Source organism: Artemia franciscana, chromosome 3, assembly GCF_032884065.1.
Source record: "Artemia franciscana chromosome 3, ASM3288406v1, whole genome shotgun sequence".
Lineage (NCBI taxonomy): Eukaryota > Metazoa > Arthropoda > Branchiopoda > Anostraca > Artemiidae > Artemia > Artemia franciscana.
This window is the reverse complement of record NC_088865.1, coordinates 13,605,025-13,632,675: the sequence shown is the minus strand read 5'-3', so window position 1 is coordinate 13,632,675 and position 27,651 is coordinate 13,605,025. Positions and strand designations below refer to the sequence as shown.

The window sequence follows — 27,651 nt, the reverse complement described above, 5'->3', positions numbered from 1 at the left end:
TGCCCTCCAATTTTTTGATTACTTAAAAAGGCAACTAGAACTTTTAATTAATTACGAACGTTTTCATTAGTAAAAAATATACATAACTTACGTAACGAACTTCTATATTCGTATGTTTTTATTGTATATATGAGGGGGTTCACCCCTCGTCGATACATCGCTCTTTACACTAAAGCTTAAATTTTGTCCCAATTCCTTAAGAATGACCCCTGAATCACAAAGGCCGTAGAATAAATAGTTGAAATTACTAAAAATACTTAAGCGTAAAGAGCGAGGTATTACGAGGAGGTAAGCCCATCAAATGCGTAATAATTTTTGTTTGTTTTAACTTTCAGTAGTTTCAGTAGAAAAAACTTTTTAAATTTATTTTTCATTGTTTTTGTAAATAATCCTAGAAAATCCTGCGCAAATTTTCTCAAGACTAATCTTGATGAAACTCATATATTTAAAATCAGCATTAAAATGCGATTCTTTTGATGTAACTATTGGTATCAAAATTCAATTTTTTAGAGTTTTGGTTACTATTGAGCCTGGTCGCTCCTTACTACAGTTCGTTACCACGAACTGTTTGATATTGACAAGTGCGAGTTTCTTGTTTTCAACTCTAATAATTGTTCAGAATCACTATATTGCGATGGGTTTAGTATTCCCTATGTTAAATCGTGTCGTTGGCTTGGTATAACAGTTTGCGATTCTATGAATGCTCTCCGGTCTCGTGCTGTCAAAGATATTTAGTGATAAGCTGAGGCTCGGTTGCTCTAAGATTGTGGCAAATCGTGGACACTATAAGAGAAGAGCGAAATCTTTTTTAAGTGGACTTTAATGATCAGCCATTTTTTTTTTCTTATGAGCATCCTGAAAAAACAAGAAAACTTCCAGGTTCTAACAGGAAAAGAAACCTTCATGGTTCTAGTTTTGGTAGTAGATTATGTCTGTTACATTTACCTTCTTGGCATGATAAAAATGAAATAAAAGTTAAATTAATATTTTTACGAGAATAAACAATAATTATAAATCAAATAAACCTATGTAACAAACTGTTTTTCTTCCTGGCCAAACTTAGCCTTTGATATTTTAGGCCCTACGAATAGAGATATGCAAGATGGTGGGACAGAAAAAACTCTATTAACCCATGGAATCGGATAAATCTCACTCCTGAACAATTTAGGGAATTGGAAGAAGTGTTCGAAGAGACTCGCTTTCCAGATTCCGAAACTATAAGTGAATTAAGTGTGCAGCTTAATCAAAGTAAAACACGGATCCAAGTAAGCTTAATCTTATCTTACTGTTTTTTAGATATATTGTAATTGTATCTTTGTGGATGTATTTAGATATATCCATGCCATCTTATTTATTATCAGATTCATTTACACGTAATAGCCTTTTGTGGGGCGAATATTGTCCTTAATTAATACCTTAATTAAAAGTCCCTGTAGTTATTTTAGTCAACATTTTGAGTCTTGTATTAAGAACGACTCCTGAAACACAATGGCCGCTTAATTAGAACAATAAAAACTTTTTAAAATCATTAAAAAACTTTACCATGAAGAATAAGGTACTTAGGAGGGGTAAAACCCCCCTCATACACTTATAATCTTACACAACTTTTAATCTTACACAACATGTTTTCTTAGGAGACAGAAACATCACTGGAAAAACAGGAACAGAAAAATAAAAATGTGTTATTATTATTATTAATCAGAATTGGTTCCTTGCACAGGGTTGGTTTTAAGGTTTTGTAGATACGACAAAGCAATTTTGATATCATTCTCATTCTCCCTTCACCCTTCATTCTCCTACTGTTGAAAAAAAACGAACAGGTAAATATCATGGAAACCAAATAAGGTAGCTATTAGATAAATCATCTTGTAACCAAAAGTAACAAGATAAATCCACTGAACCAAGCTATATAGTTTGCTTAGATTTTGCAGGTAAGCTGTAAATCTGTAAGTTTTTCAGATCATATAACGATGAATAACTCAAATGTATGATTAGGTAAAAATTTTACATTGAAGGGTCGTTTGACTGATTGGAAGGGATTTTGTCCCTCTATCAAAAACTAGTATCTTGACCTGCCATGTTTTCATGAAATTTACTAAATAGTGATTTTTCTTCATTTTTGGACCTAAAGAAATAGATGGGGATGCGTGTATTTGCCAACAGGTATGCGGAACTCCATTATCTTCCCATTGTTGCCACTCTCTTTTCTGCTAGACATAGATTCTTGGTTTTGTAATCCTATTATGGCCATAATAGGTTTTGGGTGAGAAATAAACTAAAATAAGAACATTTCCCTTCTACTACAACTAATACAATATGTTTTTACATCTGTAGTTACTAGGTTGTATCTCATAAAGCATAGAAAAATTCTGATTACGTTTTTACGCTCCCCTTGTCGGGTTAATAAGGAAGGGGGGGGGGGGTCAATTTTTAATTCAAAATTAAACTATTATGTAGATAGTAGGTTTTGGCATAGGAGGGTCTATATCATATTTTGACTTCTAATATCATTAAGTCTAATGTCTATTGTAGTTAATATATATATATATATATATATATATATATATATATATATATATATATATATATATATATATATATATATATATATATATATATATATATATATATATATATATATATATATATATATATATATATATATATATATATATATATATATATATATATATATATATATATATATATATATATATATATATATATATATATATATATATATATATATATATATATATATATATATATATATATATATATATATTTGGGTAAAGTTGACATCTTAAGATTTTCTGGCCTAAAAATCGATCTATATAGGTCACGAGTTTCAGAAAATTCGTCCAGAGCCTTAATTTTTGGGGAAAAGATATGTGAATGACGTCATTATTGTATACATCAGTATCTTAATGACTTCATCCACTAATATAAAAGGCTGCATTCATATTACATCCCTAAATGACGTCACATGAAATTTCTTACCATAATCTATTTCAGTGACGTCATTCATAGCATAAAAACAAGCGTTGTCTAGGAAGATCCATCAGTCTACTTTTGAAAAGCAAGTAGTAATATAAGTATTCTAATAACAAGTACAAGTATAAACAGCCAGCATTATACCTTTAGTGATATGGCACTAAGTTTTGGAAACTTTGATCTTGACCCAGATTCCCAGCTTATGACTGGAATGACCGATTTTACATACCAAGAAGACTTACAACTGGACTGCCAAAAACAAATTCCTTTGAAGCACAGATTGGCTAGGCATATGAGAACTCAAAATGGAAAAAAATACTATGAATGTGAAGAATGCAAAAAGAAATTTTCTTTCAAGTCCAATTTGGCTGTGCATATGAGAATTCACAGTGGAGAAAAACCGTATGAATGTGAAACATGCAAAAGTAAATTTTCTACCAAGTCCCATTTGGCTGTGCATATGAGAACTCACAGTGGTGAAAAACCATATGAATGTGAAACATGCAAAAAGAAATTTTCTGCCAAGTGGAATTTGCCTGCGCATATGAGAATTCACAGTGGTGAAAAACCATATGAATGTGAAATATGCAGAAAGAAATTTTCTATCAAGTCCCATTTGGCTGTGCATATGAGAATTCACAATGGTGAAACACCATATGAATGTGAAACATGCAAAAGAAAATTTTCTGACAAGTCCAATTTGGCTGTGCATATGAGAATTCACAGTGGAGAAAAACCGTATGAATGTGAAACATGCAAAAGTAAATTTTCTATCAAGTCCCATTTGGCTGTGCATATGAGAATTCACAGTGGTGAAAAACCATATGAATGTGAAACATGCAAAAGGAAATTTTCTACCAAGACCCATTTGGCTTTGCATATGAGAATTCACAGTGGTGAAAAACCATATGAATGTGAAACATGCAAAAGGAAATTTTCTATTAAGAACAATTTAACTAGGCATATGAAAACCCACGCTGATGAAAAACCATATGAATTTGAAGAATTAAAAAGTGATACGAGGTGTTAGCCCTACTGATTGCTCTTTTTTTTTCAAAATTGGCATTTGATTGATTTAAATTTCTGTTTGTTTTAAGTTTTAATAAAATTTCATAATTTAACCTTCGTTCGTCTTTGGATTTAATGTAGCTCCGCTTTTATTTGATTTTTTTCTATAATTACTCAATAATATATGAGCCTGAAAAACACGCCAACCTTTTCAAAAAGAGGGAGAAACCCTCCAAAAAAATATAATGATCTCGCCAATGTCTACTATTCTGCCTAGTAAAGAGAGGACCTCGACACATAGTACCCTATAATCAATTGTTTTGACAATATATCGAATCGAAATCAAGTCACCATTAGAATCGCCTCTGGCTCGGAAAAGATAAATATATATTCTAGAAAAAGAATATATATTCGGAGAAAAATAAATACAAGTCCTAGATAAGTCATTGACATAACCGGAACGGATCCGCTCTCTTTGGGGGAGTTGGGGGGTGGGGTTGATTCTGAAAAATTAGAAAAATGAGGTATTTTCAAATTACGAAGGAGTGATCGGACCTTAATGAAATTTAATATTTGGAAGGATATCATGTCTCAGAGCTTTTATTTTAAGTCCTGACCGGATCCGGTGAGACCGAAGTCGGAAGGGCGGTACCTAAAATCTGGGATAATTCTTAGAGTGGAGGGATAAGGATGAAACTCGGTGGAAAAAATAAGTACAAGTCCTAGATACGGGATTGGTCATATCCTAAACGGATCTGCTCTTTTTGGAGGAGTTGGGGGGGGTTAATTCTTAAAAATTAGAAAAAATGAGGTGTTTTTAACTTACGAAAGAGTGACCGTATCTTAATGAAATTTCATACTTAGAAGGACCTCGAAACTTCTTTTAAATCCTGACCGGATCCAGTGTCATTAGGGGGGGGGGGATCTTGGAAAACGCTTAAAGCGGAGAGATCAGGATGAAACTTGGTGGGAAGAATAAGCACAAGTCCGAGATAGGTGACTGACATAACCAGACAGGATCCGCTTTCTTTGGCGGAGTTGGGGGGGGGGGACATAATGTGAGAAAATGCTGCCTGATCTGCTTTCAGTGACTTGACATTCATTATAGGGAATTGCACTAATATAGTTATGGTCAGAATTGTGAAAATCAGTCGGAATTTCAAAGGGACACGCCCACCACAGAAGTTACTGTTTTTGCTCCTGTCCAGTATGAATCGGTCAGTTTTTGTAGTTTGAACACAATATTAAATTTTTTTACTACCTACATCTTAAATTTCTTCATAACTGTATCTAAATATTTCTTTCTAGTCTGGGTTGAGACATTGGAAGTTTCGCCACCATTTTTGCATTAGAATGGTTACTTCTCCTATTTTAGTATTTGGATATGTCTCAAGGGAATTTATGCAGGATACAGCTCTAACAACTAAGCCGTTCTTTATTAGCTGATCCCTCCGCAATCCCTCGCTCTTTACGCTAAAGTTTGACTCTGCTACAATTCTACTTTTAAAACAATTAAAAATTGTAGCCTAAAGAGCGAGGCGTTGAGGAGGGGACAACCCATTTCATATACGGAGTAATTTCTGTTCGTTTTAAGCTTTAATGTTGCTCCTTACTTTCAGTTAAAAAAACTAGTTTTTTTATGGCACTTGGTATTAACCAAGTGACATATAGCAATCGCAAATTCTGTCGGTCTGTCGGTCCCGGTTTTGCTACTTTAGGCACTTCCAGGTAAGCTATGACGGTGAAATTTGGCAGGCATATCAGGGACCGGACCAGATTAAATGAGAAATAAGCGTTTTCCCGATTTGACCATCTGGTGGGGAGTGGGGGGCCTGTTAATTCGGAAAAAATAGAAAAATTGAAGTATTTTTAACTTACGAACGGTTGATTAGATCATAATAAAATTTGATATTTAGAATGATATCGTGTCTCAGAGCTCTTATTTTAAATCCCGACTGTATCTGGTGACATTGGGGGGGGGAGTTGGGAAGGGGAACCTAAAATCTTGGAAAACACTTAGAGTGGAGGGATCGGGATGAAACTTGGTGGGAAAAATAAACACAAGTCCTAGATACATGATTGACATAACTCTCTTTGGGGTAGTTGGGGGGGGGGGGGTAATTCTGAAAAATTAGAAAAAATGAGGTATTTTTAACTTACGAACAGGTGATCGGATCGCAATGAAATTTGATATTTAGAAGGAAATCATGTCTGAGAGCTTGGGATTAAACTTGGTGGGAAAAATAAGCACAAGTACTAGATACATGATTGACATAACCGGAACGGATCCGCTCTCGTTGGGGTAGTTGGGGGGGGTAATTCTGAAAAATTAGAAAAAATGATGTATTTTTAACTTACGACGGAGTGATCGGATCTTCATGAAACTTCATATTTAGAAGGACTTCATAACTCAGATCTCTTATTTTAAATCTCAACTGGGTCCAGATTTTTTTTGGGGGGGGGGTAGTTGGGGGGGACCGGAAATATTAGAAAATACTTAAATGCGGAGAGATCAGGATGGAACTGGATGGGAAGAATAAAAACCTGTCTAAGATACGTGACTTACATAACCGGACCAGATCTGCTCTCTTTGGTGGAGTTGGGGGGGGGGGGTAATTTGAAAATTGACGTATATTTAACTTACGAAAGGGTGACCAGATCTTAATGAAAATTGATATCTAGAAGGATCTTGTGCTTTTAATTTTAAATTCCGACCAGATTCTTTGACATTTGGGGGAGTTGGAGGGGGAAACCGGAATTCTTGGAAAACGTGAAAATTGGGGTATTTGTATCTTACGAATAGGCGATCGGATATTTGTGAAATTTGATGTTTAGAAGGAATTCACGTCTCAGAGCTCTTATTTCAAATCCCGACCAGATCTTTTGACATTGGGGGGAGCTTGAGGGGGAAATCTTGGAAAATACTTGGAGTGGAGGAATCGGGATGAAGCTTGGTGGATAGAATAAGTAAGTGTCCTTGATACGTGATTGACGTAACCGTACTGGCCTCACTCTTTTTGGGGGAGTTGGGGGGAGGGGTTCAGTGATTTGGCGAGTTTGGTGCTTCTGGACTTGCTAGGACGATGAAAATTGGTAGGCGTGTCAGGGAGCTGCACAAATTGACTTGATAAAGTCGTTTTCCCAGATTCGACCATCTGGGGGGCTAAAGGGAGAGGAAAAATAAAAAAAAATTAGTTATTTGTAACCTACGAGTGGGTTATCGGATCTTAATGAATTTTGATATTTAGAAGGACATTGTGACTCAGAGCTTTTATTTTGAATCCTGACCGGCATTAAGCCTCTGACTTTCCTTTTAAATCAATCTATTGATTCTTAGGATTTTGTTAGAGGTCATACCATATGAGCTCTTGTCTCTTAGCTCTTCTTGCGTCGTCACAAGTGCCATATGAGCTCTTAGCTCTTGTTTTATTTAATAGTTTAAAGAAGGTTACCAAATAAGTCGTAATTGATTGAGGTTATTGTTCATTATTTATATAGTCTAAGCCTCGCCATCACCGTGGCCCCTTCCTTTACTGTTCAAAACAATATTTCAAAGAATAAAAGCTATATCATATAAAGATTACATTGTCAAATTAAAAGAAAACAACAAGCAAAGGCTCTTAGGACAAACAACTTCTATTACTGCTTGCTTAAGAAAAAGCTTCTTTCTACTAAGAATAAGACTATCTAAGATAGACTATCATCAAGAAGTGAAATTAATCATTTTTATACAACTCTGAAAAAGTTCCGCTGGCTTTGCCTCTCGTACAGACTACCTGCCACCAACTACCCAGTTTTAAAATATATGTAATTTTACAATGTATGTAAAAATACAGACTACCCAATTTTACGGACAGGCAGAGTAAGACAACTCCAATGCGCCGACTGAATCCATCTGTGAAGCAGAATTCTTTTATGTAGTAAATAGCTCAGTCGTATTACTGGCAAATCAGGTCCCAAAAAGGTAATTGCAGACGCCTTAGTACACCAGAAAACATATTCGTCCATTCTATTAAAAAAAAAAAAATTTAGTCGACATTTTTTAAACTTATTTTTAAGTAAAAGTTAAAATTTTTAAACAGTTAGGAGTTTGAAGTATTCCTACCATTTGAAGACAAAAAAATATTAGCCTATGTCCCTTTTCACGATACGGCTAGTGATCATTTCAGTTACACTACAAAAAAAAATCGCAGAGCTTTTAAAAATAAAAATAGTTTATATGTTTTTAGCTCAAATTGTACGGAATTGAATGCACTTTCTTTTCGAATTTGAAAAAAAAAATTGTTACCTTGAAGAAATTTCGAGTTTTTAGCTTTTCTTTGAGATATTTGTTGAATTTTACAGCACTTATTTTGAAACTGCAGTAAATAGAGAAAAAAATAGTGTTTTTTTTTTCAATTTAAAAATCATGTTCTTATAGATCTAGATCTCTTCTTTTGATTGATATAACATTACGCCAGATTCCTCTTCCCAATAAGTCGCAAAAAAATCCTGAATCACACTTATTTATAGGCTAAATTTGGCGTTTTTGGCCTATGTCTCAGAAACGCCCCAACGGCGAACATGCGCCCTACGATATTCGTTTTCAGCATGGTCGACTACCCTTAGATCCGTCCTGTTAGATCCGTTCCGGCATGGGTCGGTGTACGATACAGAATCTGGCGCTCTGACTATTATACATATTCCAATAATTTCTTATTACTAGTTGCCAGAGTCCACTTAAAGATCGTTAAAAACGTCTTAAATCCAAACAGGTCTAAATAGACGTACACATTTTGACTCGCATCGATATAAATTCTCATCATTATAGCGAATTGCACAGTTATGGTCAAGGTCGGAATTGTCAAAATCAGTCAGAATTCCAAAGCGACACGTCCACCTTAGAAGTTACTGTTTTGTTCGTGTAACGGAACCATGCATTCAGTGCATTGAAGGAAATACCATATAAAACAAAAGATGACGATTTCCGATGCCTTCTCCGAAATTTATGGTGCTTATTGTGGCGAGAAAATTATTTAGACCCTTTCTAGACAGATCTTAAATCCAAACAGGTCTAATTAGACGTACACAATTTGGACTCACATCGATATAATAATAATAATAATAATAATTTATCTGTCACCCACTTCACAAAACAGAGGTTAAGTGGAGTAGATACAAAAGAAAAACAGCAAAAGTAAAACCAGAAACAAATTTAAACACATAAAGAAAAAAGACGGATAAAGCGATGAAAACATCCTAGCCTATAAAGCGCTTCAATAGCTAGCTTGGCAGATAATTTTTCTAAAACATCAGTAATATCTGTCGCACAATACTTTTTAGCCAGTTTTGTATTCCGGTAAGAACGAGGTAGATATAAAAGAAATTTGCAGTACCGGTAATAATTTATACGAATACGTTTTAAACCACCAGTCAACAGAAGTGACCTAATACCAGAACAGAAGAGTGCAGAATGATAACAAAAATTTGAGTAAAGCCGAGTTAACGCTCTTCTTCTATAGTGTCCACGATTTGCCACAATCTTAGAGCAACCGAGCCTCAGCTTATCACTAAATATCTTTGACAGCACGAGACTGGAGAGCATTCATAGAATCGCAAACTGTTATACCAAGCCAACGACACGATTTAACACGAGGAATACTAAACCTATCGCAGTATAGTGATTCTGAACAATTATTACCGTTGAAAACAAGAAACTCGCACTTGTCAATATCAAACAGTTCGTGGTAATGAACTGTAGTAAGGAGCGACCCGGCTCAATAGTAACCGAAACTCTAAAAAATGGAATTTGTATACCAATAGTTACATCAAAAGAATCGCATTTTAATGCTTATTTTAAATATATAAGTTTCATCAAGATTAGTCTTGAGAAAATTGGCGTTATTGCAGAAAATATGGGATCCCCCCTAAAAGTCATACAATCTTAACGAAAATCACACCATCAGATTCAGCGTATCAGAGAACCTTTTTGTAGAAGTTTCAAGCTCCTATCTACAAAAATGTGGAATTTCGCATTTTTTGCCAGAAGACAAATCACGGATGCGTGTTTATTTTATTTTTTTTTCTTTTCCAGGAGTGATCGTATCGACTAAGTGGCCCTATAATGTCGCAAGAGGGCTCTTTCTAACGGAAACTAAAAGTTATAGTGCCCTTATTAAGTAACCCAAAAATTGGAGGGCACCTAGGCCTCCTTCCACGCTCATTTTTCTACAAAGTCACCGGATAAGAATTCTGAGATTGCCATTTTATTCACCATCGTCGAAAAACCTAATAACTATGTCTTTGGGGACGACTTTCTCCCCCGCAGTCCCCGTGGAGAGGGGCTTCAAGTTACGAACTTAGACCTGTGTTTACATATAGCAATGGTTACCGGGAAGTGTACAGATATTTTCAGGGAAATTTTTTGGTTTAGGGGGAGAGATTTGAGGGGAGGGGGGGGGGTTACGTGAGAGGATCTTTCCATGAAGGAACTCTCATAGGGGAAGACTTTCAATGAAGGGGGCGCAGGATTTTCTAGCATTATTTAAAAAAAACAATGAAAAAATAAATTTAAAAAGTTTTTTCTACTGAAAGTGAGGAGCAGTATTACAAGTTAAAACGAACAGAAATTATTAAGCATTTCGTGGACTTACCTCCTCGTAATACCTCGCTCTTTACGCTTAAGTATTTTTAGTAATTTCAAATATTTATTCTATGGCCTTTGTGATTCAGGGGTCATTCTTAAGGAGTTGGGACAAAATTTAAGCTTTAGTGTAAAGAGCGAGGTATCGACGCAATAAAAATATATGCAATAAAAACATACGAATATAGAAGTTCGATACGCAAGTTAATTCGTAAGTTACGTATATTTTTTATTAATGAAAACGTTCGTAATTAATTAAAAGTTCTAGTTGCCTTTTTAAGTAATCGAAAAATTGGAGGGCATCTAGGCTTCCTCCCTCGCTCCTTTTTTCTCAAAATCTTCCGATTAAAGCTATGAAAAAGCCATTTAGCCAAAAAAAAAGCAATATGCAAATTTCGTTTTAATTATTTATATGCGGAGAGCCAAGATCAAAACATGAATTAATTTAAAAAGTACAGAAATTAAATAAAAAAAACAAGTTTTTTTTAAACTGAAAGTAAGGAGCGACATTAAAACTTTAAAACAGAAAAATTAAATTAAATTTCTTTAGCATATAGAACGAGGTATTTAGGAGGAGATAAATACCTCGCTCTTTATGCTTAAGTATTTTTAGTAATTTACACTATTTATTCCACGGCCTTTCTGATTCAGGGGTCATTCTTAAAGAATTGGGACAAAACTTAAGATTCAGTGTAAAGAGCGAGGTATTAACGAGGGGACAAACCCCTCATATACATAATAAGATATTACAATGTAAAAGTTTGTTACGTAAGTTAATTCTTAAGTTACGTATATTCTTTACTAATAAAAACCTTCGTTAAAAATTAAAAGTTCTAGTTGCTTTTTTAAGAAACCGAAAAATTGAAGGGCAACTAGGCCTCCTTCCCCACCCCTTATTTCTAAAAATCGTCTGATCAAAACTAAGAGAAAGCCAGTTAGCCACCAAAAGAATTAATTAATAAAATAAGAGATCTGAGTTATGAAGTCCTTCTAAATATGAAGTTTCATGAAGATCCGATCACTCCGTCGTAAGTTAAAAATACATCATTTTTTCTAATTTTTCAGAATTACCCCCCCCCCAACTACCCGTAACCGTACTGGCCTCACTCTTTTTGGGGGAGTTGGGGGGAGGGGTTCAGTGATTTGGCGAGTTTGGTGCTTCTGGACTTGCTAGGACGATGAAAATTGGTAGGCGTGTCAGGGAGCTGCACAAATTGACTTGATAAAGTCGTTTTCCCAGATTCGACCATCTGGGGGGCTAATGGGAGAGGAAAAATAAAAAAAAATTAGTTATTTATAACCTACGAGTGGGTTATCGGATCTTAATGAATTTTGATATTTAGAAGGACATTGTGACTCAGAGCTTTTATTTTGAATCCTGACCGGCATTAAGCCTCTGACTTTCCTTTTAAATCAATCTATTGATTCTTAGGATTTTGTTAGAGGTCATACCATATGAGCTCTTGTCTCTTATCTCTTCTTGCGTCGTCACAAGTGCCATATGAGCTCTTAGCTCTTGTTTTATTTAATAGTTTAAAGAAGGTAACCAAATAAGTCGTAATTGATTGAGGTTATTGTTCATTATTTATATAGTCTAAGCCTCGCCATCACCGTGGCCCCTTCCTTTACTGTTCAAAACAATATTTCAAAGAATAAAAGCTATATCATATAAAGATTACATTGTCAAATTAAAAGAAAACAACAAGCAAAGGCTCTTAGGACAAACAACTTCTATTACTGCTTGCTTAAGAAAAAGCTTCTTTCTACTAAGAATAAGACTATCTAAGATAGACTATCATCAAGAAGTGAAATTAATCATTTTTATACAACTCTGAAAAAGTTCCGCTGGCTTTGCCTCTCGTACAGACTACCTGCCTTGGCTGTTACCCAATTTTACGGACAGGCAGAGTAAGACAACTCCAATGCGCCGACTGAATCCATCTGTGAAGCAGAATTCTTTTATGTAGTAAATAGCTCAGTCGTATTACTGGCAAATCAGGTCCCAAAAAGGTAATTGCAGACGCCTTAGTACACCAGAAAACATATTCGTCCATTCTATTAAAAAAAAAAAAAAATTTAGTCGACATTTTTTAAACTTATTTTTAAGTAAAAGTTAAAATTTTTAAACAGTTAGGAGTTTGAAGTATTCCTACCATTTGAAGACAAAAAAATATTAGCCTATGTCCCTTTTCACGATACGGCTAGTGATCATTTCAGTTACACTACAAAAAAAAATCGCAGAGCTTTTAAAAATAAATTTAGTTTATATGTTTTTAGCTCAAATTGTACGGAATTGAATGCACTTTCTTTTCGAATTTGAAAAAAAAAATTGTTACCTTGAAGAAATTTCGAGTTTTTAGCTTTTCTTTGAGATATTTGTTGAATTTTACAGCACTTATTTTGAAACTGCAGTAAATAGAGAAAAAAATAGTGTTTTTTTTCAATTTAAAAATCATGTTCTTATAGATCTAGATCTCTTCTTTTGATTGATATAACATTACGCCAGATTCCTCTTCCCAATAAGTCGCAAAAAAATCCTGAATCACACTTATTTATAGGCTAAATTTGGCGTTTTTGGCCTATGTCTCAGAAACGCCCCAACGGCGAACATGTGCCCTACGATATTCGTTTTCAGCATGGTCGACTACCCTTAGATCCGTCCTGTTAGATCCGTTCCGGCATGGGTCGGTGTACGATACAGAATCTGGCGCTCTGACTATTATACATATTCCAATAATTTCTTATTACTAGTTGCCAGAGTCCACTTAAAGATCGTTAAAAACGCCTTAAATCCAAACAGGTCTAAATAGACGTACACATTTTGACTCGCATCGATATAAATTCTCATCATTATAGCGAATTGCACAGTTATGGTCAAGGTCGGAATTGTCAAAATCAGTCAGAATTCCAAAGCGACACGTCCACCTTAGAAGTTACTGTTTTGTTCGTGTAACGGAACCATGCATTCAGTGCATTGAAGGAAATACCATATAAAACAAAAGATGACGATTTCCGATGCCTTCTCCGAAATTTATGGTGCTTATTGTGGCGAGAAAATTATTTAGACCCTTTCTAGACAGATCTTAAATCCAAACAGGTCTAATTAGACGTACACAATTTGGACTCACATCGATATAATAATAATAATAATAATAATTTATCTGTCACCCACTTCACAAAACAGAGGTTAAGTGGAGTAGATACAAAAGAAAAACAGCAAAAGTAAAACCAGAAACAAATTTAAATACATAAAGAAATAAGACGGATAAAGCGATGAAAACATCCTAGCCTATAAAGCGCTTCAATAGCTAGCTTGGCAGATAATTTTTCTAAAACATCAGTAATATCTGTCGCACAATACTTTTTAGCCAGTTCTGTATTCCGGTAAGAACGAGGTAGATATAAAAGAAATTTGCAGTACCGGTAATAATTTATACGAATACGTTTTAAACCGCTAGTCAACAGAAGTGACCTAATACCAGAACAGAAGAGTGCAGAATGATAACAAAAATTTGAGTAAAGCCGAGTTAACGCTCTTCTTCTATAGTGTCCACGATTTGCCACAATCTTAGAGCAACCGAGCCTCAGCTTATCACTAAATATCTTTGACAGCACGAGACTGGAGAGCATTCATAGAATCGCAAACTGTTATACCAAGCCAACGACACGATTTAACACGAGGAATACTAAACCTATCGCAGTATAGTGATTCTGAACAATTATTACCGTTGAAAACAAGAAACTCGCACTTGTCAATATCAAACAGTTCGTGGTAATGAACTGTAGTAAGGAGCGACCCGGCTCAATAGTAACCGAAACTCTAAAAAATGGAATTTGTATACCAATAGTTACATCAAAAGAATCGCATTTTAATGCTTATTTTAAATATATAAGTTTCATCAAGATTAGTCTTGAGAAAATTGGCGTTATTGCAGAAAATATGGGATCCCCCCTAAAAGTCATACAATCTTAACGAAAATCACACCATCAGATTCAGCGTATCAGAGAACCTTTTTGTAGAAGTTTCAAGCTCCTATCTACAAAAATTTGGAATTTCGCATTTTTTGCCAGAAGACAAATCACGGATGCGTGTTTATTTTATTTTTTTTTTTTCTTTTCCAGGAGTGATCGTATCGACTAAGTGGCCCTATAATGTCGCAAGAGGGCTCTTTCTAACGGAAACTAAAAGTTATAGTGCCCTTATTAAGTAACCCAAAAATTGGAGGGCACCTAGGCCTCCTTCCACGCTCATTTTTCTACAAAGTCACCGGATAAGAATTCTGAGATTGCCATTTTATTCACCATCGTCGAAAAACCTAATAACTATGTCTTTGGGGACGACTTTCTCCCCCGCAGTCCCCGTGGGAGGGGCTTCAAGTTACGAACTTAGACCTGTGTTTACATATAGCAATGGTTACCGGGAAGTGTACAGATATTTTCAGGAAAATTTTTTGGTTTAGGGGGAGAGATTTGAGGGGAGGGGGGGGGGGGGGTTACGTGAGAGGATCTTTCCATGAAGGAACTCTCATAGGGGAAGACTCAATGAAGGGGGCGCAGGATTTTCTAGCATTATTTAAAAAAAACAATGAAAAAATAAATTTAAAAAGTTTTTTCTACTGAAAGTGAGGAGCAGTATTACAAGTTAAAACGAACAGAAATTATTAAGCATTTCGTGGACTTACCTCCTCGTAATACCTCGCTCTTTACGCTTAAGTATTTTTAGTAATTTCAAATATTTATTCTATAGCCTTTGTGATTCAGGGGTCATTCTTAAGGAGTTGGGACAAAATTTAAGCTTTAGTGTAAAGAGCGAGGTATCGACGCAATAAAAATATATGCAATAAAAACATACGAATATAGAAGTTCGATACGCAAGTTAATTCGTAAGTTGCGTATATTTTTTATTAATGAAAACGTTCGTAATTAATTAAAAGTTCTAGTTGCCTTTTTAAGTAATCAAAAAATTGGAGGGCATCTAGGCTTCCTCCCTCGCTCCTTTTTTCTCAAAATCTTCCGATTAAAGCTATGAAAAAGCCATTTAGCCAAAAAAAAAAAAAAAATCAATATGCAAATTTCGTTTTAATTATTTATATGCGGAGAGCCAAGATCAAAACATGAATTAATTTAAAAAGTACAGAAATTAAATAAAAAAAAAACAAGTTTTTTTAAACTGAAAGTAAGGAGCGACATTAAAACTTTAAAACAGAAAACTTTAAAACGACATTAAAACAGAAAGTACTCCGTATATGAAAGGGGATGTTCCCTTCTCAATCCCCCGCTCTTTACGCTAAAGTTTGACTCTCATTTTCAATTCTACTTTACTGAAGAGTAAAAAACTTTGGAGTAAAGAGCGGGGCGTTCAGAAGTTGTATAAAAAATGATTGATTTCACTTCTTGATGATAGTCTATCATCCATCCTAGAGCAAAACTAAGGCCAATCGATTTCGGGCCATGCCCCATCTAGGCAATTCTAGGATCCTGATGTCCCGCACTCGTAACATTTAAAGTTTGTTATTAAAAATTTTACGCATGCTCACCTGATGGGAGCTTAAAAGACTATTAACTTATTATCTTTTTTGGGGTCGTCCCCTAGCTATAATTTATGCGAGTAAAAAATATTGTCTGAATATGACGCCTTTTTATACTATCATGTATCTTTTTTGCTCTGTAAATGAATTCAAATGTGATGTCTCATGAATTTAAAAGTTCTGCCCATGACCCACCAAAACATTGTCATGCCCCACAGGTGGGGCCTATGCTCTACGTTGGGAATCATGTGCATAGAGTAAGGGTAATTCATAAGGGTTATTCAAATTGTCTGTCAGTTCTTTGAGTCATTGGAAGGCAATTGGAGACTAAAAATGATTCAAAGATTTATGACCGACCATGTCCACAGGACTTGCAGGCAAGTGGGTGACTGACATTGTTCATATGATATGAGTTTTTGTTCCTGGGAAACCTTGCCTACACTTAAATTGTATCAGTGGTGACCAAGATTTTTGGGTTAATTCTTGAAGGACAATGTCTACTGGACTTCTAGGCAAAGAAGAAAAAGTTGCAATCTTTTATATTTTATTTTTTGTGTTGTTTGGCAGTGATGGTTTATGTTTAAAAAGAACTATTTTGCCTGTTGCCATGACCCTTTCGCTTTTTACCAAAAATATCTATCTAGCTACCTATATTTTCAGTTATTTTATTGTTAGTAGAAACAAGCATTTTTTTTAAGCAAGCAGTAATAGAGGTCGTTTGTCTTAAGAACATGTGTTTGTTGTTTTCTTTTAATTTCACAATGTAACCTTTATATGATAAAGCTTTTATTCTTTGAAATATTGTTTTGAAGGGTAAAGGAAGGGGCCTCGGTGATGGTGAGGCTTAGACTATATAAATAATGAACAATAACCTCCATCAATTACGACTTATTTGGTTACCTCCTTTAAACTATTAAGTAAAAACACTAGTTTTTTTAAACTGAAAGTTAGGAGCGACTTTAAAACTTAAAACGAGCAGAAATTACTCCGTATATGAAATGAGTTGTCCCCTCCTCAACGCCTCGCTCTTTTCGCTAAAGTTTTTAATTGTTTAAAAAAGTAGAATTGTGGCAAAGAGTCAAAGCGAAAAGAGCGAGGGATTGCGGAGGGGACAACCCATTTCATATACGGAGTAATTTCTGTTCGTTTTAAGTCTTAATGGCGCTCCTTACTTTCAGTTAAAAAAACTAGTTTTTTTTTATTTAATTTCTGAACGTTTTTGAATTAATTCATGTTTGATTTTGGCTCTCCTCACATAAATTATTAAAATGAAATTTGCATATTAATTCTTTTGGTGGCTAACTGGCTTTCTCTTAGTTTTGATCAGACGATTTTTAGAAATAAGGGGTGGGTTTCTTAAAAAAGCAACTAGAACTTTTAATTTTTAACGAAGGTTTTTATTAGTAAAGAATTTACGTAACTTAAGACTTAACTTACGTAACATACTTTTACATTGTAATATCTTATTATGTATATGAGGGGTTTGTCCCCTCGTTAATACCTCGCTCTTTACACTGAATCTTAAGTTTTGTCCCAATTCTTTAAGAATGACCCCTGAATCAGAAAGGCCGTGGAATAAATAGTGTAAATTACTAAAAATACTTAAGCATAAAGAGCGAGGTATTTATCTCCTCCTAAATACCTCGTTCTATATGCTAAAGAAATTTAATAAGCGACCCTATGAGTATCCTCAGTAAAATTGGAGATGAGGCCTTGGACTAAGACATGACAGTAAAACCCTCTTAGTCCATGATAATGCCGATTGGTTTCCTCAAGTCCTCGCCCTGTTTTGTTAAACCTATTCCTTCTGAAATTTCTTTGTCCTCGTTTAAACTATAACGCGTAACAATTTCTTCAAATTTAAAGTGAGATATCCACGTTAAGGACATAGTCAATTTTGCTAACGTGTCTATCACCCTCTTTAAGCTCCTATATAAATTTAACGTCCCCTTCCACTCCTTAAGGACTGACACGTATTTTGTCGCCCGCATCTCGAATTTGCTTGTCCAATTTGGTACCATTGTATCTCTCACGAAGAATCGGAAAAAGATGGCTCAATCCAAAAAAAGCCTTACAAATAATTTTCGACGAAGGCAAGGTACCTTACTCTCTGCTCCTTAGGAAATCTAGTTTGGAAATCCTTGAGCGAAAGAGGGTTTCGTTGTACCTCCGTTTTTCTGAGGGTGCTGCCAAGACTGTTGCACTTATTTGCTTGTTCTCCCCTCTATTTTTTTACTTTCCCTTTTAATTTATATATATTTTATATTATGCTCTCTTTTTTTTGTGTTTATTCACTCATTCTTGTCCTCCCTTTTGAGGGAGGACATATCATATGAACAATGTCAGTCACCCACTTGCCTGCAAGTCCTGTGGACATGGTCGGTCATAAATCTTTGAATCATTTTTAGTCTCCATTTGCCTTCCAATGACTCAAAGAACTGACAGACAATTTGAATAACCCTTATGAATTACCCTTACTCTATGCACATGATTCCCAACGTAGAGCATAGGCCCCACCTGTGGGGCATGACAATGTTTTGGTGGGTCATGGGCAGAACTTTTAAATTCATGAGATATCACATTTGAATTCATTTACAGAGCAAAAAAGATACATGATAGTATAAAAAGGCGTCATATTCAGACAATATTTTTTACTCGCATAAATTATAGCAAGGGGACGACCCCAAAAAAGATAATAAGTTAATAGTCTTTTAAGCTCCCATCAGGTGAGCATGCGTAAAATTTTTAATAACAAACTTTAAATGTTACGAGTGCGGGACATCAGGATCCTAGAATTGCCTAGATGGGGCATGGCCCGAAATCGATTGGCCTTAGTTTTGCTCTAGGATGGATGATAGACTATCATCAAGAAGTGAAATCAATCATTTTTATACAACTTCTGAACGCCCCGCTCTTTACTCCAAAGTTTTTTACTCTTCAGTAAAGTAGAATTGAAAATGAGAGTCAAACTTTAGCGTAAAGAGCGGGGGATTGAGAAGGGAACATCCCCTTTCATATACGGAGTACTTTCTGTTTTAATGTCGTTTTAAAGTTTTCTGTTTTAAAGTTTTAATGTCGCTCCTTACTTTCAGTTTAAAAAAAACTTGTTTTTTTTTATTTAATTTCTGTACTTTTTAAATTAATTCATGTTTTGATCTTGGCTCTCCGCATATAAATAATTAAAACGAAATTTGCATATTGCTTTTGCTAAATGGCTTTTTCATAGCTTTAATCGGAAGATTTTGAGAAAAAAGGAGCGAGGGAGGAAGCCTAGATGCCCTCCAATTTTTCGATTACTTAAAAAGGCAACTAGAACTTTTAATTAATTACGAACGTTTTCATTAATAAAAAATATACGTAACTTACGAATTAACTTGCGTATCGAACTTCTATATTCGTATGTTTTTATTGCATATATTTTTATTGCGTCGATACCTCGCTCTTTACACTAAAGCTTAAATTTTGTCCCAACAAAATTCTGATTCAGGTCTGACATTGGGGGAATTTTGGGATGGGAATCTAAAATCATGAAAAATGCTTAGATTGAAGGGTCTTACATACCTGATTTACATAATTGGAACGGATCCGCTCTATTGGGGGGGGGGGGGGTCAATTCTGAAAAATAAGAAAAATTACGTATTTTTAACTTACGAAGGAGTGATCGGATCTTCATGACACTTCATCTTTAGAAGGACCTCGTAACTCAGATCTCTTATTTTAAATCTCAACCGGATCAAGCGTAATTGAGGGGGGGGGGCAGTTGGGGGGACCGGAAATCTTAGAAAATACTTAAAGCGGTGAGATCAGGATGAAACTGGATGGGAAGAATAGAAACCTGTCTAAGATACGTGACTGACATAACTGGATCGGATCTGCTCTCTTTGGTGGAAGTGGGGGGGGGGGTAATTTTAAAAATTGAGGTATTTGTAACTTACGAAAGGGTGACCAGATCTTAATGAAATTTGATATTTAGAAGGATCTTGTGCTTTAAAACTCTAATTTTAAATTCCAACCAGATCCTGTGACATTGGGGGGAGTTGGAGGGGGAAACTGGAATTCTTGGAAAACGTGAAAATTGGGGTAATTTTTATCTTACGAATAAATAATAGGATCTTAATGAAATTTGATTTTTAGAAGGAATTCATGTCTCAGAGCTCTTATTTCAAATCCCGACCACATCTTTTGACATTGGGGGGGAGTTGGAGGGGGAAATCTTGGAAAAACACTTGGAGTGGAGGAATCGGGATGAAGCTTGGTGGATAGAATAAACAAATGTCCTTGATACGTGATTGACAGAATCGTACTGGATTCGCTCTTTTTGGAGGAGTTTGGGGGGGAGGGGCTCAGTGATTTGGCGAGTTTGGTGGTTCTGGACGTGCTAGGAAGATGAAAAATTGGTAGGCGTGTCAGGGAGCTGCACAATTTGACTTGATAAAGTCGTTTTCCCAGATTCGACCATCTGGGGGGCTAAAGGGAGAGGAAAAATTTGAAAAAATTTGGTATTTATAACTTACGAGTGGGTGATTGGATCTTAATGAATTTTGATATTTAGAAGGACATCGTGACTCAGAGCTCTTATTTTAATTCCTGACCGGCATTAACCCTCTTATTTTCCTTTTTAAGGCCATGTATATATCCATAGAATTTTGTTAGAGCTCATACCATATGATCTCTTGGCTCTTAGCTCTTCTCGCCTCGTCACAAGTGTCATATGAGCTCTTAGCTCTTGTTACATCGGTAGTTACTAGGTTGTAAGAAATAATTGTGATTACTATTTTCTTCCGTAACACGAAAGCAACACGAAAGTCACATGTGGACCGAATTGTAATTACGCTTGACTTCAGCACCAATTATGTCAAATTTTCAAAATTGGCATTTGATTGATTTAAATTTCTGTTTGTTTTAAGTTTTAATAAAATTTCATAATTTAACCTTCGTTCGTCTTTGGATTTAATGTAGCTCCGCTTTTATTTGATTTTTTTCTATAATTACTCAATAATATATGAGCCTGAAAAACACGCCAACCTTTTCAAAAAGAGGGAGAAACCCTCCAAAAAAATATAATGATCTCGCCAATGTCTACTATTCTGCCTAGTAAAGAGAGGACCTCGACACATAGTACCCTATAATCAATTGTTTTGACAATATATCGAATCGAAATCAAGTCACCATTAGAATCGCCTCTGGCTCGGAAAAGATAAATATATATTCTAGAAAAAGAATATATATTCGGAGAAAAATAAATACAAGTCCTAGATAAGTCATTGACATAACCGGAACGGATCCGCTCTCTTTGGGGGAGTTGGGGGGTGGGGTTGATTCTGAAAAATTAGAAAAATGAGGTATTTTCAAATTACGAAGTAGTGATCGGACCTTAATGAAATTTAATATTTGGAAGGATATCATGTCTCAGAGCTTTTATTTTAAGTCCTGACCGGATCCGGTGAGACCGAAGTCGGAAGGGCGGTACCTAAAATCTGGGATAATTCTTAGAGTGGAGGGATAAGGATGAAACTCGGTGGAAAAAATAAGTACAAGTCCTAGATACGGGATTGGTCATATCCTAAACGGATCTGCTCTTTTTGGAGGAGTTGGGGGGGGGGTTAATTCTTAAAAATTAGAAAAAATGAGGTGTTTTTAACTTACGAAAGAGTGACCGTATCTTAATGAAATTTCATACTTAGAAGGACCTCGAAACTTCTTTTAAATCCTGACCGGATCCAGTGTCATTAGGGGGGGGGGGATCTTGGAAAACGCTTAAAGCGGAGAGATCAGGATGAAACTTGGTGGGAAGAATAAGCACAAGTCCGAGATAGGTGACTGACATAACCAGACAGGATCCGCTTTCTTTGGCGGAGTTGGGGGGGGGGGGACATAATGTGAGAAAATGCTGCCTGATCTGCTTTCGGTGACTTGACATTCATTATAGGGAGTTGCACTAATATAGTTATGGTCAGAATTGTGAAAATCAGTCGGAATTTCAAAGGGACACGCCCACCACAGAAGTTACTGTTTTTGCTCCTGTCCAGTATGAATCGGTCAGTTTTTGTAGTTTGAACACAATATTAAATTTTTTTACTACCTACATCTTAAATTTCTTCATAACTGTATCTAAATATTTCTTTCTAGTCTGGGTTGAGACATTGGAAGTTTCGCCACCATTTTTGCATTAGAATGGTTACTTCTCCTATTTTAGTATTTGGATATGTCTCAAGGGAATTTATGCAGGATACAGCTCTAACAACTAAGCCGTTCTTTATTAGCTGATCCCTCCGCAATCCCTCGCTCTTTACGCTAAAGTTTGACTCTGCTACAATTCTACTTTTAAAACAATTAAAAATTGTAGCCTAAAGAGCGAGGCGTTGAGGAGGGGACAACCCATTTCATATACGGAGTAATTTCTGTTCGTTTTAAGTTTTAATGTCGCTCCTTACTTTCAGTTAAAAAAACTAGTTTTTTTTATGGCAATTGGTATTAACCAAGTGACATATAGCAATCGCAAATTCTGTCGGTCTGTCGGTCCCGGTTTTGCTACTTTAGGCACTTCCAGGTAAGCTATGACGGTGAAATTTGGCAGGCATATCAGGGACCGGACCAGATTAAATGAGAAATAAGCGTTTTCCCGATTTGACCATCTGGTGGGGAGTGGGGGGCCTGTTAATTCGGAAAAAATAGAAAAATTGAAGTATTTTTAACTTACGAACGGTTGATTAGATCATAATAAAATTTGATATTTAGAATGATATCGTGTCTCAGAGCTCTTATTTTAAATCCCGACTGTATCTGGTGATATTGGGGGGGGAGTTGGGAAGGGGAACCTAAAATCTTGGAAAACACTTAGAGTGGAGGGATCGGGATGAAACTTGGTGGGAAAAATAAACACAAGTCCTAGATACATGATTGACATAAATCTCTTTGGGGTAGTTGGGGGGGGGGGGGTAATTCTGAAAAATTAGAAAAAATGAGGTATTTTTAACTTACGAACAGGTGATCGGATCGCAATGAAATTTGATATTTAGAAGGAAATCATGTCTGAGAGCTTGGGATTAAACTTGGTGGGAAAAATAAGCACAAGTACTAGATACATGATTGACATAACCGGAACGGATCCGCTCTCGTTGGGGTAGTTGGGGGGGGGGGTAATTCTGAAAAATTAGAAAAAATGATGTATTTTTAACTTACTTCGGAGTGATCGGATCTTCATGAAACTTCATATTTAGAAGGACTTCATAACTCAGATCTCTTATTTTAAATCTCAACTGGGTCCAGATTTTTTTTGTTGGGGGGGGGTAGTTGGGGGGGACCGGAAATATTAGAAAATACTTAAATGCGGAGAGATCAGGATGGAACTGGATGGGAAGAATAAAAACCTGTCTAAGATACGTGACTTACATAACCGGACCAGATCTGCTCTCTTTGGTGGAGTTGGGGGGGGGGGTAATTTGAAAATTGACGTATATTTAACTTACGAAAGGGTGACCAGATCTTAATGAAAATTGATATCTAGAAGGATCTTGTGCTTTTAATTTTAAATTCCGACCAGATTCTTTGACATTTGGGGGAGTTGGAGGGGGAAACCGGAATTCTTGGAAAACGTGAAAATTGGGGTATTTGTATCTTACGAATAGGCGATCGGATATTTGTGAAATTTGATGTTTAGAAGGAATTCACGTCTCAGAGCTCTTATTTCAAATCCCGACCAGATCTTTTGACATTGGGGGGAGCTTGAGGGGGAAATTTTGGAAAATACTTGGAGTGGAGGAATCGGGATGAAGCTTGGTGGATAGAATAAGTAAGTGTCCTTGATACGTGATTGACGTAACCGTACTGGCCTCACTCTTTTTGGGGGAGTTGGGGGGAGGGGCTCAGTGATTTGGCGAGTTTGGTGCTTCTGGACTTGCTAGGACGATGAAAATTGGTAGGCGTGTCAGGGAGCTGCACAAATTGACTTGATAAAGTCGTTTTCCCAGATTCGACCATCTGGGGGGCTAAAGGGAGAGGAAAAATAAAAAAAAAATTAGTTATTTGTAACCTACGAGTGGGTTATCGGATCTTAATGAATTTTGATATTTAGAAGGACATTGTGACTCAGAGCTTTTATTTTGAATCCTGACCGGCATTAAGCCTCTGACTTTCCTTTTAAATCAATCTATTGATTCTTAGGATTTTGTTAGAGGTCATACCATATGAGCTCTTGTCTCTTAGCTCTTCTTGCGTCGTCACAAGTGCCATATGAGCACTTAGCTCTTGTTTTATTTAATAGTTTAAAGAAGGTTACCAAATAAGTCGTAATTGATTGAGGTTATTGTTCATTATTTATATAGTCTAAGCCTCGCCATCACCGTGGCCCCTTCCTTTACTGTTCAAAACAATATTTCAAAGAATAAAAGCTATATCATATAAAGATTACATTGTCAAATTAAAAGAAAACAACAAGCAAAGGCTCTTAGGACAAACAACTTCTATTACTGCTTGCTTAAGAAAAAGCTTCTTTCTACTAAGAATAAGACTATCTAAGATAGACTATCATCAAGAAGTGAAATTAATCATTTTTATACAACTCTGAAAAAGTTCCGCTGGCTTTGCCTCTCGTACAGACTACCTGCCACCAACTACCCAGTTTTAAAATATATGTAATTTTACAATGTATGTAAAAATACAGACTACCCAATTTTACGGACAGGCAGAGTAAGACAACTCCAATGCGCCGACTGAATCCATCTGTGAAGCAGAATTCTTTTATGTAGTAAATAGCTCAGTCGTATTACTGGCAAATCAGGTCCCAAAAAGGTAATTGCAGACGCCTTAGTACACCAGAAAACATATTCGTCCATTCTATTAAAAAAAAAAAAAAAATTAGTGGACATTTTTTAAACTTATTTTTAAGTAAAAGTTAAAATTTTTAAACAGTTAGGAGTTTGAAGTATTCCTACCATTTGAAGACAAAAAAATATAAGCCTATGTCCCTTTTCACGATACGGCTAGTGATCATTTCAGTTACACTACAAAAAAAAATCGCAGAGCTTTTAAAAATAAAAATAGTTTATATGTTTTTAGCTCAAATTGTACGGAATTGAATGCACTTTCTTTTCGAATTTGAAAAAAAAAATTGTTACCTTGAAGAAATTTCGAGTTTTTAGCTTTTCTTTGAGATATTTGTTGAATTTTACAGCACTTATTTTGAAACTGCAGTAAATAGAGAAAAAAATAGTGTTTTTTTTTTCAATTTAAAAATCATGTTCTTATAGATCTAGATCTCTTCTTTTGATTGATATAACATTACGCCAGATTCCTCTTCCCAATAAGTCGCAAAAAATCCTGAATCACACTTATTTATAGGCTAAATTTGGCGTTTTTGGCCTATGTCTCAGAAACGCCCCAACGGCGAACATGCGCCCTACGATATTCGTTTTCAGCATGGTCGACTACCCTTAGATCCGTCCTGTTAGATCCGTTCCGGCATGGGTCGGTGTACGATACAGAATCTGGTGCTCTGACTATTATACATATTCCAATAATTTCTTATTACTAGTTGCCAGAGTCCACTTAAAGATCGTTAAAAACGTCTTAAATCCAAACAGGTCTAAATAGACGTACACATTTTGACTCGCATCGATATAAATTCTCATCATTATAGCGAATTGCACAGTTATGGTCAAGGTCGGAATTGTCAAAATCAGTCAGAATTCCAAAGCGACACGTCCACCTTAGAAGTTACTGTTTTGTCCGTGTAACGGAACCATGCATTCAGTGCATTGAAGGAAATACCATATAAAACAAAAGATGACGATTTCCGATGCCTTCTCCGAAATTTATGGTGCTTATTGTGGCGAGAAAATTATTTAGACCCTTTCTAGACAGATCTTAAATCCAAACAGGGCTAATTAGACGTACACAATTTGGACTCTCATCGATATAATAATAATAATAATAATAATTTATCTGTCATCCACTTCACAAAACAGAGGTTAAGTGGAGTAGATACAAAAGAAAAACAGCAAAAGTAAAACCAGAAACAAATTTAAACACATAAAGAAAAAAGACGGATAAAGCGATGAAAACATCCTAGCCTATAAAGCGCTTCAATAGCTAGCTTGGCAGATAATTTTTCTAAAACATCAGTAATATCTGTCGCACAATACTTTTTAGCCAGTTTTGTATTCCGGTAAGAACGAGGTAGATATAAAAGAAATTTGCAGTACCGGTAATAATTTATACGAATACGTTTTAAACCACCAGTCAACAGAAGTGACCTAATACCAGAACAGAAGAGTGCAGAATGATAACAAAAATTTGAGTAAAGCCGAGTTAACGCTCTTCTTCTATAGTGTCCACGATTTGCCACAATCTTAGAGCAACCGAGCCTCAGCTTATCACTAAATATCTTTGACAGCACGAGACTGGAGAGCATTCATAGAATCGCAAACTGTTATACCAAGCCAACGACACGATTTAACACGAGGAATACTAAACCTATCGCAGTATAGTGATTCTGAACAATTATTACCGTTGAAAACAAGAAACTCGCACTTGTCAATATCAAACAGTTCGTGGTAATGAACTGTAGTAAGGAGCGACCCGGCTCAATAGTAACCGAAACTCTAAAAAATGGAATTTGTATACCAATAGTTACATCAAAAGAATCGCATTTTAATGCTTATTTTTAATATATAAGTTTCATCAAGATTAGTCTTGAGAAAATTGGCGTTATTGCAGAAAATATGGGATCCCCCCTAAAAGTCATACAATCTTAACGAAAATCACACCATTAAATTCAGCGTATCAGAGAACCTTTTTGTAGAAGTTTCAAGCTCCTATCTACAAAAATGTGGAATTTCGCATTTTTTGCCAGAAGACAAATCACGGATGCGTGTTTATTTTATTTTTTTTTCTTTTCCAGGAGTGATCGTATCGACTAAGTGGCCCTATAATGTCGCAAGAGGGCTCTTTCTAACGGAAACTAAAAGTTATAGTGCCCTTATTAAGTAACCCAAAAATTGGAGGGCACCTAGGCCTCCTTCCACGCTCATTTTTCTACAAAGTCACCGGATAAGAATTCTGAGATTGCCATTTTATTCACCATCGTCGAAAAACCTAATAACTATGTCTTTGGGGACGACTTTCTCCCCCGCAGTCCCTGTGGGAGGGGCTTCAAGTTACGAACTTAGACCTGTGTTTACATATAGCAATGGTTACCGGGAAGTGTACAGATATTTTCAGGGAAATTTTTTGGTTTAGGGGGAGAGATTTGAGGGGAGGGGGGGGGGGTTACGTGAGAGGATCTTTCCATGAAGGAACTCTCATAGGGGAAGACTTTCAATGAAGGGGGCGCAGGATTTTCTAGCATTATTTAAAAAAAACAATGAAAAAATAAATTTAAAAAGTTTTTTCTACTGAAAGTGAGGAGCAGTATTACAAGTTAAAACGAACAGAAATTATTAAGCATTTCGTGGACTTACCTCCTCTTAATACCTCGCTCTTTACGCTTAAGTATTTTTA

At 35.7% G+C, this 27,651-nt stretch overlaps 2 protein-coding genes across 10 annotated transcripts in view; both read left to right on the top strand.

Annotated features, from left to right (window-relative positions):
* LOC136024916 (uncharacterized) overlaps nucleotides 1-27,651 on the top strand; it is a 202,087-nt gene that overhangs the window by 135,550 nt on the left and 38,886 nt on the right. For all 9 annotated transcript variants that reach the window (XM_065700490.1, XM_065700493.1, XM_065700495.1 and 6 more), the window contains one exon: nucleotides 1,079-1,265. The gene's annotated coding sequence lies outside the window, so the exon portion shown is untranslated. The remainder of the gene's footprint in view (nucleotides 1-1,078; nucleotides 1,266-27,651) is intronic.
* LOC136024914 (zinc finger protein 570-like) lies at nucleotides 2,809-4,115 on the top strand. Its single transcript, XM_065700484.1, has one exon. The coding sequence runs from the start codon at nucleotides 3,149-3,151 to the stop codon at nucleotides 4,022-4,024; it is 876 nt and encodes a 291-aa protein (XP_065556556.1). The 5' UTR covers nucleotides 2,809-3,148; the 3' UTR covers nucleotides 4,025-4,115.

Coding starts and splice junctions, on each gene's coding strand:
- LOC136024914 (XM_065700484.1), top strand. CDS start 3,149: ATGGCACTAAGTTTTGGAAACTTTGATCTTGACCCAGATTCCCAGCTT.